Raw genomic sequence first — 15,599 nt, 5'->3', positions numbered from 1 at the left:
GACTGGCTGGATGGCTCTACAGAGGGCTGACATAAATTTGATGGGCCAAATATGCTCCTGTTCTGTAATGGCTCTTACGAACCTGGGGAGATCCAATCCTCCTCCTCTCCAACTGCGGGCGATCAATCCCTCTCTAGCTCCAGGTGATCTCCTTTCTCTCTGATCCCGGCATGGTGGCAGGGGCTAGTGGGGTTGGGGGGAGTAAGGGTCAGCTTTCGAATCAAGGGTGCCTTAAACTTATCACTTTGTTGTAGAAACAAGAGAGTTAGAGCAAAAGGAGACATACATCAACTGTTAGACTGTGGAAAACTTTAATTAATTTCAGAATAATTTACAAAATGAGGACAGGAACCAGCCAGACATTCCCCAGCAGGGTGTCTGCAACTGGGAACATTTCAGAACCAGGCCCCCAGTGACAAGGCCGGGGCTCGGAGCCGGGAACCCCAGTGGCAGGCTGGGGATTTGCGTGGTGCCAGGCAGGGATCAGCGGTCTGCCATTGGGAACAGCTCAGGGGTCAACTCTGGGCCCGGGCTGGGTTCAGCGTTAGGTTGGGTAAGCGTCAGCGCTGGACTGGGCAAGGGTCAACCGTGGGCTCTCAGGAGGATCTAAGTAGTTAGCAATGCTTTGGACAGAGGTCAGTGGTGGGCCCTCAGGAGGGTGTAAGGGGTCAATGCTGGGTTGGGCAGGGATCAGTGATGGGCCCTCAGGAGGGTGTAAGGGGTCAATGCTGGGTTGGGCAGGGGTCAGTGGTGGGCCCTCAGGAGGGTGTATGGGGTCAATGCTAGGTTGGGCAGGGATCAGTGGTAGGCCCTCAGGAGGGTGTAAGGGGTCAATGCTGGGTTGGGCAGGGATCAGTGGTAGGCCCTCAGGAGGGTGTAAGGGGTCAATGCTGAGTTGGGCAGGGGTCAGGGGTGGGCCCTCAGGAGGGTGTAAGGGGTCAATGCTGGGTTGGGCAGGGGTCAGGGGTAGGCCCTCAGGAGGGTGTAAGGGGTCAATGCTGGGTTGGGCAGCAGACAGTGGTGAGCCCTCAGGAGGATCTGAGGGGTCTGTGCTGGGTTGGGCAGGGGTCAGTGCAGGGCCCTCAGGAGATGATCTTGTGTGATTTTGAGGGGATGTCTCACTTTGGACCAACAGCTTTATGGGAAGCCAGAAGGGGTTCAAAGGGCACGGCAAAGACCAATCAGGTTCCTGGCCTGGCTCAGCAGCATCCTTGGCTTGAGGCTCTGATTGGATGGATTGGGGTATGTGGGGACACTCTGATTGTTTGGTCTGGGGAGCAGGGAGGGATTGAGCTGGCAGTCCAGGCCAGTGGCTGGTGCCTGGGTCTTGAGGTTGGTCTGTCTGAAGAATGCTGGGGCTCCTTAGAGAGTGGGGATCAGGCCCTGGATTTTTGAGTGGCTGAGGGGATTGACCTTGTTCCGGGCCACTCTGTCCGTGCCAAACCGAGCTCGTGTGGGTCAGCTGCCTGTAGGTGTCGTTCATGTGGCTCCGCAGCTCTGGACAGTTCAGACCTTGCAACTGGCCTGGGAGAGTCATCAGCAGATCAAGGAGAAGAGCAGACTCTGGGGGAGGAAGAGAGAGTCAGTCAGTCAGGTCAAGAGCAGGCCTCGCACGCATCAACCCTGAGATTGCCGGAGGCTTGGGGGGAGGGGGGGTGGTGGAGCCGACCTAATTGGGGGGTGGGCTGGCACGAGAGGGAAAGGGGGGGGGGTCGAGGACTGCAAGAGGGAAGGGCAGGGCAATGGAGAGGGAAGCGGGGGTCAAGGGAGAGGGAAGGTGGCGCAAGGGAGACGGAAGGGGGGGGCAATGGAGAGGGAAGGTGGCGCAAGGGAGACGGAAGGGGGGGGCAATGGAGAGGGAAGGTGGCGCAAGGGAGACGGAAGGGGGGGCAATGGAGAGGGAAGGTGGCGTAAGGGAGAGGAAAGGGGGGGCAATGGAGAGGGAAGTGGGGGAAAGGGAGAATGGAGAAAGCAATAGTGGCTGAGAAGGGGACGTTAGGGAGGGGAGAGGTGTGAGAAGGCCAGATTGAAGGGGGCAGGGGGTATTGGAGGAGGAGAAGGACGGGTTGGGGTGAGTGGTGACACTGGGGGCGGGGGAGGTGGGGTGGAGGGGGGGGGGGGGGGTGCGAGATGGGGGTGGAGTAGAGGAGCCAGGGGGCGGGCTAGGGGGCCCCAGTTAGAGTCGGTGGGGACAGAGAAGGGTATGTTAGGAGGGGTGGAGGGGGGTTAGAGAGGGGAGCGAGTGGGGTTGAAAGGGAGTGTGGGACTGTAAGGGGCGTTTGAGAGGGAGTGGGAGTTTAGGAGGGTATGGGGGATGACAGCGTGAGTTGGGGAGGGGGGTGAGAGCAGCTGAGAGGGGGGTTGTTTCACAATTACACATATCGTATTATAAAGTTACAAAGATTTAACCAAAACTGAGGTTAATACAGGTAACAAGTCAGATTAGCAGGATTTAAATATCACAGGACTATCATAACTCAGAATCTGCCTTTTCCTCTCCACCTTTTCTTTAAACTCTGCACAGAACACCAATAATTCTGTATTTTTTGGGCATAATCTTTTCATGGTCAATCAAAGATAGTGAAGTTACATTTTCTTTAGAAACAACTCGACGAGCTTGTATTTCTATTGTTATGACGTGCCAGATGATGTCTGCCAGGCAGAACAAATCCTCGAGGGAAATTTGGTCGTGCTATCACAACGGTTTTGCAATTTGTATTTATTACGAGACGTGTGCACCGAATTCACAAGTAATAAGTCCACCAAGACCTTTAGAGTTTAAAAATTAAAGTAAAATTTTTTTTTACAATATATAAAAGATTTTCAAGCACATAAATAATACTACAATTATTGCTATACTAGCTCCTAAAATTCCTAATTAACCTAACCCCCAGTTACCATCCCTTTAAGGCAATGATCCAAAAATAGATTTTAGAATTAAAACAAACTTAGCAAGTTAACACAATACCCTGGACAGTGGAATTCCAAATGGCTATTCCCCAACTTCCGTTTAGTTATACAGCAGACCTATGCACAAATGCTGGAGGCTTCATTAAGGCTATTTCACACAGTCCTGTTAGATTTTACATGGCGTTCTCACACATGAACCTTCCATTCTCTGTTATACACGTTCCTCTCTTTTGAATGTGTAAATTCTATTATTCCATATGTCTTTGAAACTGTATTTCCTCATAATATAAAAACTTTGATGTTGCCAGTATATATTGTCAGTAACCTTTGGGAAAAATAAACATTTCTTAGCCTTGCTTATCTGGCTAGCTGTTAACAGACTAAGGTCCCTTTGAAATCCGAATATCCCTACATTTATCTAAAAAGGCAAATTCCCTTCACACCTTACATGCAAAGCCAGCATCTTATGTTTACTCATTAGCATGTCAAGCACCTAGTTTCTTTTGACCATTTAAAGCTTGCAGTCTGCATAACCCATAAAATGTAATTAATTCATACACAGACCCAACTATACTTAACCCCATAAACCTACTTCACAATAAACCAGAAAAATATAATGAAAAAATGTTAAGTTTCAGGACACCTCCATCATTATGCAAAAATGAACCGTCATTATTTTAAAAGATGGCCTCATTTTCTTAACCCATCTTACACTATCTACTATACTTACCTATATATCAACCTATTACATTACCAAATGCATGCATTAATATACATACAAATGTCCCAGATACGACCATCACCATCCATGGGGATGTCCTGTCCCAACGGCAGGACAGACCCAGCAGAGGTGGGGACACAGTGGTATGCAGGTAGGAGGGAGTTGCCCTGGGAGTCCTCAACATCGACTCCGGACCCCATGAAGTCTCGGGGCATCAGGTCAAACATGGGCAAGGAAACCTCCTGCTGATTACCACATACCGCCCTCCCTCAGCTGATGAATCAGTGCTCCTCCATGTGGAACACCACTTGGAGGAAGCACTGAGGGTGACAAGGGCACAGAATATACTCTGGGTGGGGGGCTTCAATGTCCACCACCAAGAGTGGCTTGCTAGCACCACTACTGATCAAGCTAGCCGAGTCCTAAAGGACATAGCTGCTAGACTGGGTCTGCGGCAGGTGGTGAGGGAACCAACAAGAGGGAAAAACATACTTGACCTCATCCTCACCAACCGGCCTGATACAAATGCATCTGCCCATGATAGTATCGGTAGGAGTGACCACCGCACAGTCCTTGTGGAGACAAAGTCCTGTCTTCACATTGAGGATACCCTCCATCATGTTAAATGGCACTATCACAATGCTAAATGGGATAGATTTCAAACAGATCTAGCAACTCAAGACTGGGTATCCATGAGGTGCTGTGGGCCACCAGCAGCAGAATTGTGTTCAAACACAATCTGTAACCTCATGGCCCAGCATTATCCCCCACTTGACCACTACCATCAAGCCAGCAGATCAACCCTGATTCAATGAAGAGTGCAGGAGCAACACCAGGCATACCGAAAAATCAGATGTCAACCTGGTGAAACTGTAACACAGGACTGCATGTGTACCAAACAGCATAAGCAGCAAGTGATGGACAGAGCTAAGCAATCCCACAACCAACAGATCAGATCTAAGCTCTGCAGTCCTGCTACATCCAGTCGTGAATGGTGGTGGACAATTAAACAACTCACTGGAGGAGGCTCCACAAATATCCCCATTCTCAATGATGGAGGAGCTCAGCACATCAGTGCAAAAGATAAGGCTGAAGCATTTGCAACAATCTTCAGCCACAAGTGCCAGGTGAAAGATCCATCTCAGCCTCCTCCAGATGTTCCCAGCATCACAGGTGCCAGTCGTCAATCAATTCAATTCACTCCACATGATATCAAGAAACAGCTGAAGGCACTGGATACTGCAAAGGCTATGGGCCCTGAAAATATTCTGGCAAAAGTACTAAAGACTTGCGCCCCTAGCCAAGCTGTTCCAGTACACCTACAACACTGGCATCTACCTGGCTATGTGGAAAATTGCCCAGGTATGTCCTGTCCACAAAAAACATTCACTCCCTCCACCTCCGATGCACAGTAGCAGCAGTGTGTACCATTTACAAGGTGCACTGCAGGAATTCACCAAGGTTCCTTAGACAGCACCTTCCAAATCCACAGTCACTGCCATCTGGACAGACAAGGGCAGCAGATAGATGGGAACACCACCACCTGTAAGTTCCCCTCCAAGCCACTCACCATCCTGAGTTGAACTATATCGCCGTGCCTTCACTATCGCCGGGTCAAAATCCTGGAGCTCCCTTCCTTATAGCACTGTGGGTGTACCTACACCCCATGAACTGCAGCAGTTCAAGACGACAGCTCACCACCACCTTCTCAAGGGCAACTAGGGATGTGCAATAGATGCTGACCCAGCCACTGAAGCCCACATCCCGTAAATGAATATAATAAAATACAAATCCTTGGTATCAGAGGTTACTTCAGTCCAGTGCCCAAGTCTTAAATGTCCAATTTCCCTTTAAGCTTTAAACTCTCAACAATGCACCTGTAATTAGACTTTCTCACCCAATCACATGTATAATCTGTAAATTAAATTGTTGCAGTAAAAAACTCCATCTGATAAACTTTGAGTTTGGTCTTGAAATCGGTCCAGAAATTCGTATGGGTTGTGGTCTGCATAAACATTACTTTCTGACGAATTGTTTGCAACATAAACCTCAAAATGCTGCTACGCTAACACAGACCCAGCATCTCCTTTTTGATGGTTGAATATTTTCTCTGTTGTACATTCAAGTTTTGTGAAAAATACCCTATCAGTTTCTCAATTCCACTTTCATCTTCTTGCAATGGTACAGCACCAGTGCCTACATCACTTGCGTCAACAGCCAACTTAAATTGCTTGGCATAACTGGGTAGTGCCAAAATTGGTGTCATAGTCATTTGCCTTCTGACACTCCTGTGTCCATTGAAACTTCTTGTTCCTTTTTAATAGGGGACAAAGAGGGGGGAGACAGCTGAGTTAAGGGTGGGAGGGGTGGTGGGAAATAGTGCAAGTATCTGAAGAATCCCCGCACAGTTTTTATTAATTAGCTAGATAAAGAAACTTACAGATGATAACTATCTTTACATATCTTAAGATAAAAGCAAAAAACTGCAGATGCTGGAAATCCAAAACAAAAATACCTGAAAAAACTCAGCAGGTCTGGCAGCATCTGCGGAGAGGAACACAGTTAACGTTTTGAGTCCGTATGACTCTTCAACGGAACTAAGTAAAAACTATTTTTACTTAGTTCTGTTGAAGAGTCATACGGACCCAAAACGTTAACTGTGTTCCTCTCCGCAGATGCTGTCAGACCTGCTGAGTTTTTCCAGGTATTTTTATTTTTGTTTTCTACATATCTTAAATTCCATTGCTACACTCATTCTCATACAGAATTGAATTAGATTCTTGCTGCTTGTATTACATCCTTGGTGAGGGTAACGGTGAGGCAAGCTGATGGGGAACTGTGTTTCGGGTCTGCAAGGTCAAAGCGTTTTCACCTCCAAGGCTTAAAATGATAAAAAAAAAAATCCGCAGAAATCCAGTCGAGTGGAAAACACGCAGCCTGTTGTGTGAGAATTCAAAGATAAATATCTTGACAGGGTCTCAGATATGAGTACTGTTGAGATAACGTAACTGATTACCAAAGGCAAACAGTTTGGCTGAAATATTTGCAGCTGGACAGGAATCAGAGTCTGCAAAGTGAGATCTTGAGAGTTTGACTTGGTTCGGGTGGGCAGATGGGCAAGTGAGGTGTTTGGTGATTGAGCCGTTCAAATAATACCAAGGTTAATGATTGGCTTAAATCAAGCTCCGTGGGCTTTGTGGCATGAAGAATGTAAAAGATTCTCCGGGCATAGAGATTGTAGAGTTTTTAAGTGTTGCACTGACTGACTCGATGAATTCAGGGCGTGACCATGGTGTTGTTTACCCCCAGCGTGTAATGGTAATGCTGTTGCGCTTTGATAATCCTGCCCAGGGGCCTGGGTGGAGCGGGGGTGGGGGGGGGGGGTTGCAGAGGAGAATGGACTGTAATATAAGTGTCCAGCACATGTAGGGTTAACTTGGGAATGAGTACAGTCCCACCAACAAAATGATATAAGAGTACCAGTAGCCCATACCTAGGGGTCAGTCTAGTGTTGGACAAGAGCTGTGTGCACAAGCAAGCATGGAGACAGCTCCTGGCTTGAATTCTTTACTGTATATGTTCACATGCTTCTTGTAGTTAATAAACACATACAGTTAACCTATTTAAGACTATGAAAGGTTTCATTAAGACTGCCTGGATTGGGGGGGGGGAGGTGTGAGAGAGATGAGGGGGGGTGGGGGGCTATGACATGGCAGCAGCGAATGGAAAAACCCAAACCTCGCAAAAAATACAGAGAAAAGCTAAAATCCTGCCAGGCTGAAGAAAAATTCGAACAATCGTTCTGACCTGAAGAATCAGATGTGCAGAGGACAATCGCCAGGGGAAAGCTCCAAAGAAAGACTTGGAAGCTGAAGGCAGAAATTTTCAAATTACTCACTGTAGCACTAGGCGCCCTGGGGTCTCTTGGAACACCAGCTTCGATTCCCAGAGTGCAGAGTCAACAGGGCTAGCTGGGGTGAGCCAAAACATGAAAATTCTAGGGTACAGCAAGTCCTGAGAAACGTTCAGCGATCAGAAATTGACAGTTAAAAACTCTATGAAAAACCAAATTCTAGAGGTGACGCCCGAGAAGGAAAATAATTAATTAATTTGGAAGCATCGCGACTAAAGCATCAGCTTTAAAGACCAGGAATTTAAAGACCGTAAAGCATCGTGCTGAAACGGGAAGTCTGCAGACAGTTGATCCAAGCAGCCATTGTTTAAATTCTTTCCAAATTTGAGCGCGACGCCATTGCAGTGAGATCCCGCCAAAACTGGCAAGCACAGGTAAACCCTTTGCGGTCAAACGGTCAGCGACGCCATCTTGAATTTCAGCAACTTCTTAAAGCTGAACCTACACCAAAAGTTTTTAACCATGGATCAGAAATCCACTCTTCCAGATCAATTTGGACTTATCCAAGACCCAGGTCAATCACATAATTGGTGATTTTGGAAGGAAAGATTCCTTAGATACATGATTGCTTCAGGTCTGACTAAAAGGACAGCAGCTGAACAATTTAACACGCTACTTTATTCGGTAGGCCCAAAGCAGACGACATTATTGCTAGACAAGGAATCAACGAATTACCAGCTAAATTTGTAGAAGTTTGATGTTTGCTTTAATCTAAGAAGGAACAAAATTCTCCAAAGAGTTAAATTTAATAAACGTGTCCAGCAGCCACGAGAACCCGTTGACTCATTCATCAATGATCTGCACAGGGTGACTGAAGGCTGTGAATATGGAGACCTAAAATCTGAACTTAGCAGGGATAGAATAGGTGTAGGAGTAATGAAACTCACACTCAGACATATTGCAAGCAAAGGAAGATCTAACTCTCGAGAAAGCTATCCAGATTGTTAGGTAGTCTGAGCTCTGTGTGTAGCACAGGTCCATTTTAAGAGGAGAAAGTAAACCACGGTACAAAGTAAACCCCACAGTCCAGTTAGTTAAACAGCACAGAAACAGGGACATTCCAGACCAAGGGAAGCAATGCCTTAATCAATCAGTAGAGCGACCATGCCAATGTCCCCAGCGTCCCCACAGAATGTCCTCTAATTTTAGCCCAATGCTTCCAATGTAACAGGATTGGACACTTTGACAAACTGTGCAAGTCCAAAACATCTAAACACATAGAGAACACAAAGGTGATTCATAAGGTCAGGACTGCGCACCAAGCGGAGACACAGCCATGGTCCTTGGATGAGGTCAAAGATCCAGGATTTTTGTATTGGAATGTGGGCATTTCGTTTAACGGCCATCTCCCAAACTTTAAATAGGACACAGGAGCCAGTGTTACAGTCCAATTGGACAAAGAACTGTGGCTGAGACACCTCTGGCTTTGAATAACTGACACAACCACTCTATGGGCCCAGAGGAATCCAGCTTCCAGTTATAAGCATGATTCTGGGACCATGAAGGCATGGCGGCAAACAAATCTTCAAGTTGATGTACGTCATCAGTGACCAGCCCTTTTCTCTCTTGAGCAGAGGTGCCTGTGTAGCCTTAATCACCTCAAAGCAGGTGTCAAGACAGCCACTGTCGTCAATTATGCAGAACTGCAAGCTCCCAAGAGCTCCAACAGGAACAAGTATCCTGGGGATTTCAGCAGGGAGCTGTCTTCTGTCTTTGCAAATCAGGTTTGTCCACTAGGTTATAGGTGTTAGAAAGCCCTGGTTGGTCAGGCCAAACAACCACTCAGATGATTACCATGATGCCTCCGGTGGAGGATGGCCAACAGAGATACCAGCAACCAGAAGCGCCTCCACTTCCGGCTCTGATGATTGTTGACGAGGTCAACATTGCAACCACAGAGCAAGTGTTGCAACTCCCAGCCAGCATGATGATGCTGGAACCATGCAGTAGCTATCTGTCCAATGCTGACAGCACATCCCACAGACAAAGAAAAAGGTGAGCTTACTAACAAAACCACAGCCTCATCAGGGGAAAAGCCACCTTGCACCCAGAGGAAATCACGATGAACCGCATCACGAACAAAGATAGGGAAAATGCAACATGGAGATGAGCAGAATGTTCATCCGCTCCATGAAATGGGATGGAAAAACGACCAGCCACCGCCACAGCCAAATCAACACAAGGAATGGAAAAAGAGGATGAAAAAATACCGTGTTTGCCAAAACAATGGCCAAACCAACAGATCGTACCAGCAACGACAAAGCCGGCCAGGGGGAGGCGGGAGGGCCAGAGGGGGGCTGAGTGCCGGGGTGGGGGGGGGGGACAGACACTCATACATTATATCGGTTTGCATAGAAACTACTGACATCCTTTCTCCCTCTCTGGGCAATGACAACATATCGCTGGCTCATGGCTGTCTCCTGCTGGTCGAGCAACTTGGGGGCGGTGGGTATTTTAGTTCCAACTCACTCAGAGTTTCCACTTCACAGTTGGCAACAATGAGTGCCCCCTCCCCCAACCTAAGACGGGTGGATTTTCAAAAGGGTTCCAGATACTCTCTGACCTCGCTGCCAGGGTATTTACAGCATGGACTATGGAATCATTTGGCAGAAGGGGCCACTTGACCCATTGTGTCTGTGCTGGCTCTCTGGAACAGCTGCCATTTGTCCCCTGTCTCCTGCTCGATCCTCATAGCTCTGCACACCTCTCTTTTCTAAATCAAAGGTCGATTTTCCTTCTGAAAGTTACTATCGGTACCACAAGCATTGCATTCTACATCGCACCCTTTCAGTGTGAAAAAAGAATCCTCCTGTCGCTTCTTTTGCTCATTACCTTAAATCTGTGCGCTCCCTGCTGGTGGAGGCTATTTCTCCTCATCTGTTTTATCAAAAGCCCTCAGAATATTTAGCAACTCTATCAGGTTTCCCCTTGACTATCGCTGCTCTAAGTAGAGCAACCACAAGGTTTCTGCAGTCTCTCTATATATCTGAATTCTGTTATTCCGGGAACTGTTCTGGTAACTCCCTTCAGCACTGTCTTTTAGGCCTGTGACACTGTGCTAAGTTTTCAGCTTCAGCTAGGAAGGGTTTATGAAGGTTGGCTGTAATGCTCTAACATTTGTCCTCTATGCTTTCACTAAGTTGTGGAAGGAAAGGAAATTGTGAAGAGGAGGCAAGGAGGCTACAAAAGGATATAGAAAGGTTAGGTGAGTGGGCAACGATCTGTCAAATGGAGTATAACGTGGGAAAATGTGAAATTGTCCATTTTGGCAGGAAGAATTAAAAAAGCACATTATCTAAATGATGAGAGGTTGCAGAGCTCTGAGATGCAGAGGGATCTGGATGTCCTAGTGCATGAGTCGCAAACGGTTAGCATGTAGGCACAGCTAATAGAATGTTATCGTTTGTTGAGAGGGAAATTGAATACAGCAGTAGGGAGGTTATGCTTTAGTTATTCAGTTAGTGAGACCACATCTGGAGTACTATGTACAGTATTGGTCACCTTATTTAAGGAAGTATGTAAATGCATTTGGAAGCAGTTCAAGAGAGGGCTTACCAGACTAATACCTGGAATGGGCAGGTTGTCTTCTGAGGAAAGGTTGGACAGGCTAGGCTTGTATCTGCTGGAGTTTAGAAGCTTAAGAGGCAACTTGATTGAAACATACAAGATCCTGAGGGGTCTTGACTGGTTGGGGGGGTGGAAGGATATTTCCTCTTGTGGGAGAATCTAGAACCAGGGGTCACTGTTTAAAAATCAGGGGGTCGCCCACTTAAGACAGAGGTGAGGAGAAATTTCTTTTCTCAGAGGGTCGAGTGTCTTTGGAATTCTCTTCCTCAAAAGGAGGCAGAATCTTTGAATATTTTTAAGGCAGAGGTAGAGAGATTCTTGATAAGCAAGGTGGTGAAAGTTTATCGGGGGTCGGCAGGAATGTGGGGTTGAGGTTAAAATCAGATGAGCCATGATCTTAGTGAATGGCGGAGAAGGCTTGAAGGGCCGGGTGGCCTAGTCCATTCGCATGCTCGTCTGGAAGAAAGCCAAAGGTACCACATCTTCTCAACTTGTGCTGCAAGCGAGAGATTTGTGCACATACGGCCACAAGTCTCACTTCCTCAAGCCCCTGTGAAATGGCTCTCCCTCTCTTCCCAAGATGATTCGAGGATTTGCTAAGGTAGATAGTGACTATTTCCTCTGGTCAGCGAGTTCAGAACAAGTAGACAGAAAAAAAATTAGAGCCAGGCTATTCAATGCTGGCCTAGCCAGCGATGGTCACATCTCATGAATGAAGGATCACCGTCTGGTAGCACTTCTTCACACAAAGGAGAGTGGAAATTTGGGACTCTTTCCCTTCCCTTTCTTTCAATCCCCTCCAGAAAGCTGGTGGTCATTGAAAATGTCAAATTTCAGACCAAGATTTCTGTTAGGGAAAGGTATAGTATAATTGAATAGTGGGCAGAAAGGGCTCAAGGGGCTGAATGGCCTCCTCCTGTGCTTCCATTCTTACAGTTTTCATCATTTTTCCTTGCAAAATATCTGAATTAAGTTTCATCTGTCACGCGGCTGCCCTTTTCACCATGTCTTTGTCCTCCTGGAACCTGGTACCGTTCTTAGAAATGATTCCACCACCCCCCTTGTAAATCAGAATGAGTGGTGATCCCAATGCCAACTTTCTGGTGAACACACCTCTATATTGCCCTGATAAAACAACTGTCCAGTGCTTCTCTCTACCCCGAAGCCAATTTGCTATCAGTCTTGCACAGAGTGTTAAGCTCCCTTACACACTGCCACCTCAAACACTCTTTGCCCATCCTTATTGCAGCACAGCTGGCCATTCGGCCCAACTGGTTCCTACTGGTGATTATACGCCTCAAGATTGCTCCCATCCCTCTTCACCTGACTCCATCGGCGTAATGTCGAGTTCTTCTTTCTCATGTGTATAGCAAGAGTCCCCCTATACAATCGAGCTCAGCCAGTCCTGGTGGGAGCGAGCTACACATTCTCCCCACTCTTGGGATAAAGAAGTTCTCTTGATTAGCACATTCATTTAGATAATATCACCCACCTTCAACGCCTCTGTGTTCTTTTGTCTGTGACATCTTTTGATTATCTGCTCCTATCACTGCTTGCTTGTCCCTACAACCACACCACACCCCCACTTTTCTTCCCCCTACCCAACCTCCGCCCGCACCCCCCACCTTAAACCAGCTTATATTTCACCCCTCTCCTTAGATTCACTCAGTTCTGTTGAAGGGTCATGAGGACTCAAGACGTCAACTCTTTTCTTTTCCGCCAATGCTGCCAGCCCTGCTGAGTTCTTCCAGGTAATTCTGTTTTTGTTCTGGATTTCCAGCATCCGCAGTTTTTTGTTTTTATCTCCTGAATTTCCCCATTGGATTTATGCATTCAACACCCCCTCATCTGCAATCGTGCTCACAAGTGGAAACATCTTCATTAATTCTCCTCCAACGAACCCTTCCATTGTGGGAAAGGCCTTCCCCATTTGATCACCCCTCGACCTGCACTGTTCAGCCTTTCAATCTTTCTCGAGCGGTGTAACCTCTCAGTTCTGATATCATCCAAGTAAATCTTTCTCGCACTGGCTCCCATTGCTCTTGGCTTTTTTTTTTTATTTACCATGACGACCAGAGCAGCTTACAGGTCTTCAAGCTTCAATACAAAAGGTCACTGCATTTCAATTCATTCTCAATGGTTTGTCAGGTATTTTACGATCTGATTAACTTGTCCTGCGTGTATCTGTCTCCCAGATCCCCGTCTTTGTTCCCTCCTAAGGGGCTGGGGCTGCCTTAAGCTTCTGACCAAAACACGCACCACCTCACACTTCTCATTGGTCAATAGTAAGCTCACTTAGAAAGTGCTTTACAGCCAATGTAGTACCTTTTGAACTGTCTTAACGTAAGAGATGCAGCAGCCAATTTGCGCATGGCAAGCTCCCACTAACAGCAATGTAATAGCAGCCAGCTAATCCATTTTAGCTGATGTCAATTGAGGGATAAATATCGGCCAAAGCACCGGGGAGAATTCTACCACCAACACCGCCCAACCCCACGAGCTCCCATTATCGCGGGATGCTTTGAACCCACCTAAAAAGGCAGATAGGGCCTTGGATTAAAGTCTCATCCGGAAGACAGCACCTTTGACAGTGCAGCACTCCCTCACCTTGATTTTAGTGCAGAAGCCTAGGAGCGGGGCTTGAACCTGGGGCCTTGTCATTTTGAGGGTGGACACAGCTGCCACAAGCTAGCGGATTCAGAGACAGTCTACTGGTTGCTGGTTCCGATACTCACCGAAGGGGGAGAGCTGTGGGAACGTTGAGCCCCTCACAGCTGCTGACAGAAACTTGTAGATTTTTCCGAAGTCCACAGGTGTATCCGGGGACTGAGGCTCTTCCAGTGACGAAGGGCCGAGCTCAGTCACTGGGCCTGCAGCAGGCAGGTTACTGACTCCCAGCTCAGGGTGGGAGTCTCCGGGCAATGCTCCAGTACTGCCGCCTTCCGGAGCGTCCGATGTCAGAGTAGTCAGTGCCGTTCTCTGTACCGAGTCTCCCTGGGAGGTGGGCTCAGTGGCTGCGATCATCAGTGTCTGAGAACAAGAGGCAAAGGTATGTCAGTGAGAGAAAGGGGAGAGCGGGGGACATGGGTGGGGATGACCCAGTCAGGGCGATAAGATGGGGAGGAGTGGAGGGGAGGGTGCAGGAGGGAGGGGAGGTGGGCAGGTGGAGGGAGGGGGGGAAGAGACAGGGGGGAGGGAGGGAACAGAAGGAGGGGGGCAAGGAGGGAACAGAGGGAGGCGCGGGGAGGAGGGAGGGGAGGCAGGAGGGAGGGAAGAGATGGGGTGGTGGGAGGGGGATGGGGGGTGGGAGGCGGATGGTGGGGAGGGAGGGAGTGGGGGAGGTGGGGGCGGGCGGGCGAGTGAAAGGGAGGGAGGGGACGTGCGGAAGGGAGGGAGGTGGTGGGCGGGCGGTAGGGAGGGATGTGGTGGGCGGGCGGTAGGGAGGGAGAGCGGGAGGGAGGGCGGGCTGTACGGAGGGAGGGAGGGAGGGCGGTAGGGAGTGAGGGAGGGCGGGCGGTAGGGAGGGAGGGAAGAAGGGCGGTAGGGCGGGAGGGATGGAGGGCGGTAGGGCGGGAGGGAGGGTGGGCGGTAGGGCGGGAGGGAGGGAGGGATTGAGGGACGACGGGCAGTAGGCAAGGAGGGAGGGCGGGCGGTAGGGAGGGAGGGAGGATGGCGGTAGGGAGGGCGGGAGGGAGGGAGGGAGGACGGGCGGGAGGGAGGGAGGGAGGGCGGGAGGGAGGGCAGGCGGTAGGGAGGGAGGGAGGGAGGGTGGGCGGTAGGGAGGGGAGGCAGTAGGGAGGGGTGGACGGAGGGGAGGGAGTGAAGAGACGGGGATCGGGCAGGCGGGAGGGGTCCCAGCTCACACCCAGTGAGGGGCAGAATCTGCAGTGTTGTCTACCTGAGAGAAAGCAGTTGAAATCATCTCGTCCAATTTCCCTGTCGCTTCCTCGGCTAATTCAGTCCAGATCTGGAACAGACAGAAAAGAGCCATCGGTTCGACAGTGAAGGCCCACGTACGTCGACCCAATGACTTGTGGCCTCAAGAGGCACGATTCTCGCATGCACTAGTGCAAACATCAACCTTGCCTTTTCAGGGACTGATCTGTGTGGTGATTGTTAATTATATACGGGTGGCTACCCAGGTACATTAATGTAAAGCAGGCGAGTCCAACATTTTCATTCAGTGGAGGGGGGAAGGGGAAGGAAAAGGTGGGGTTGGGGGAAGGAAAAGGTGGGGGGTGGGGGAAAGCTGGGGGGGGGTGGTGGAAAGGAAAAGGTGGGGGTGGGGAAGGTGAGGGGGGAGGGTGGCGAAGGGCGGGGGGCAGGGCGGGGGGGAAGAAAGTGGGGAAAATGGGGGAGAAAGTGGGGGGGAAACTGGGGGAGAAAGGGGGAAGCGGGAAAGGGGGGAAGGGGCAAGGTGGGAAAAAGGGGGGAAGGGGGGAATAAGGGGGAAGGGGGAATAAGGGGGAAGGGGGGAAAAACACACAC

At 49.0% G+C, this 15,599-nt stretch overlaps 1 protein-coding gene across 1 annotated transcript; it reads right to left on the bottom strand.

Moving 5' to 3' along the window:
• Window positions 1-294: 294 nt before the first annotated feature.
• On the bottom strand, window positions 295-15,077 carry LOC121272328 (proline-rich protein 36-like). The gene is made up of 3 exons (XM_041178945.1): window positions 15,010-15,077; window positions 13,847-14,141; window positions 295-1,563 (listed from the first exon to the last, which is right to left on the bottom strand). The coding sequence occupies exons 1-3, from the start codon at window positions 15,031-15,033 to the stop codon at window positions 545-547; spliced, it is 1,338 nt and encodes a 445-aa protein (XP_041034879.1). The 5' UTR covers window positions 15,034-15,077; the 3' UTR covers window positions 295-544.
• Between the last annotated feature and the right edge of the window lie 522 nt (window positions 15,078-15,599).

Source organism: Carcharodon carcharias, chromosome 33 (assembly GCF_017639515.1).
Source record: "Carcharodon carcharias isolate sCarCar2 chromosome 33, sCarCar2.pri, whole genome shotgun sequence".
In the NCBI taxonomy this organism is placed as follows: domain Eukaryota; kingdom Metazoa; phylum Chordata; class Chondrichthyes; order Lamniformes; family Lamnidae; genus Carcharodon; species Carcharodon carcharias.
The sequence above is the reverse complement of the archived record's forward strand: the minus strand, read 5'-3'. Positions and strand labels throughout refer to the sequence as shown.

What these genes read in the sequence shown, in the direction of transcription:
- LOC121272328 (XM_041178945.1), bottom strand. Translation starts at nt 15,033, where the DNA reads ATGATTTCAACTGCTTTCTCTCAG. An exon ending in TTTCAACTGCTTTCTCTCAG is followed by an intron (nt 14,142 to 15,009) that starts GTAGACAACACT and finishes TCTTGTTCTCAG; the next exon opens with ACACTGATGATCGCAGCCAC. An exon ending in CCCACAGCTCTCCCCCTTCG is followed by an intron (nt 1,564 to 13,846) that starts GTGAGTATCGGA and finishes TTCCTCCCCCAG; the next exon opens with AGTCTGCTCTTCTCCTTGAT.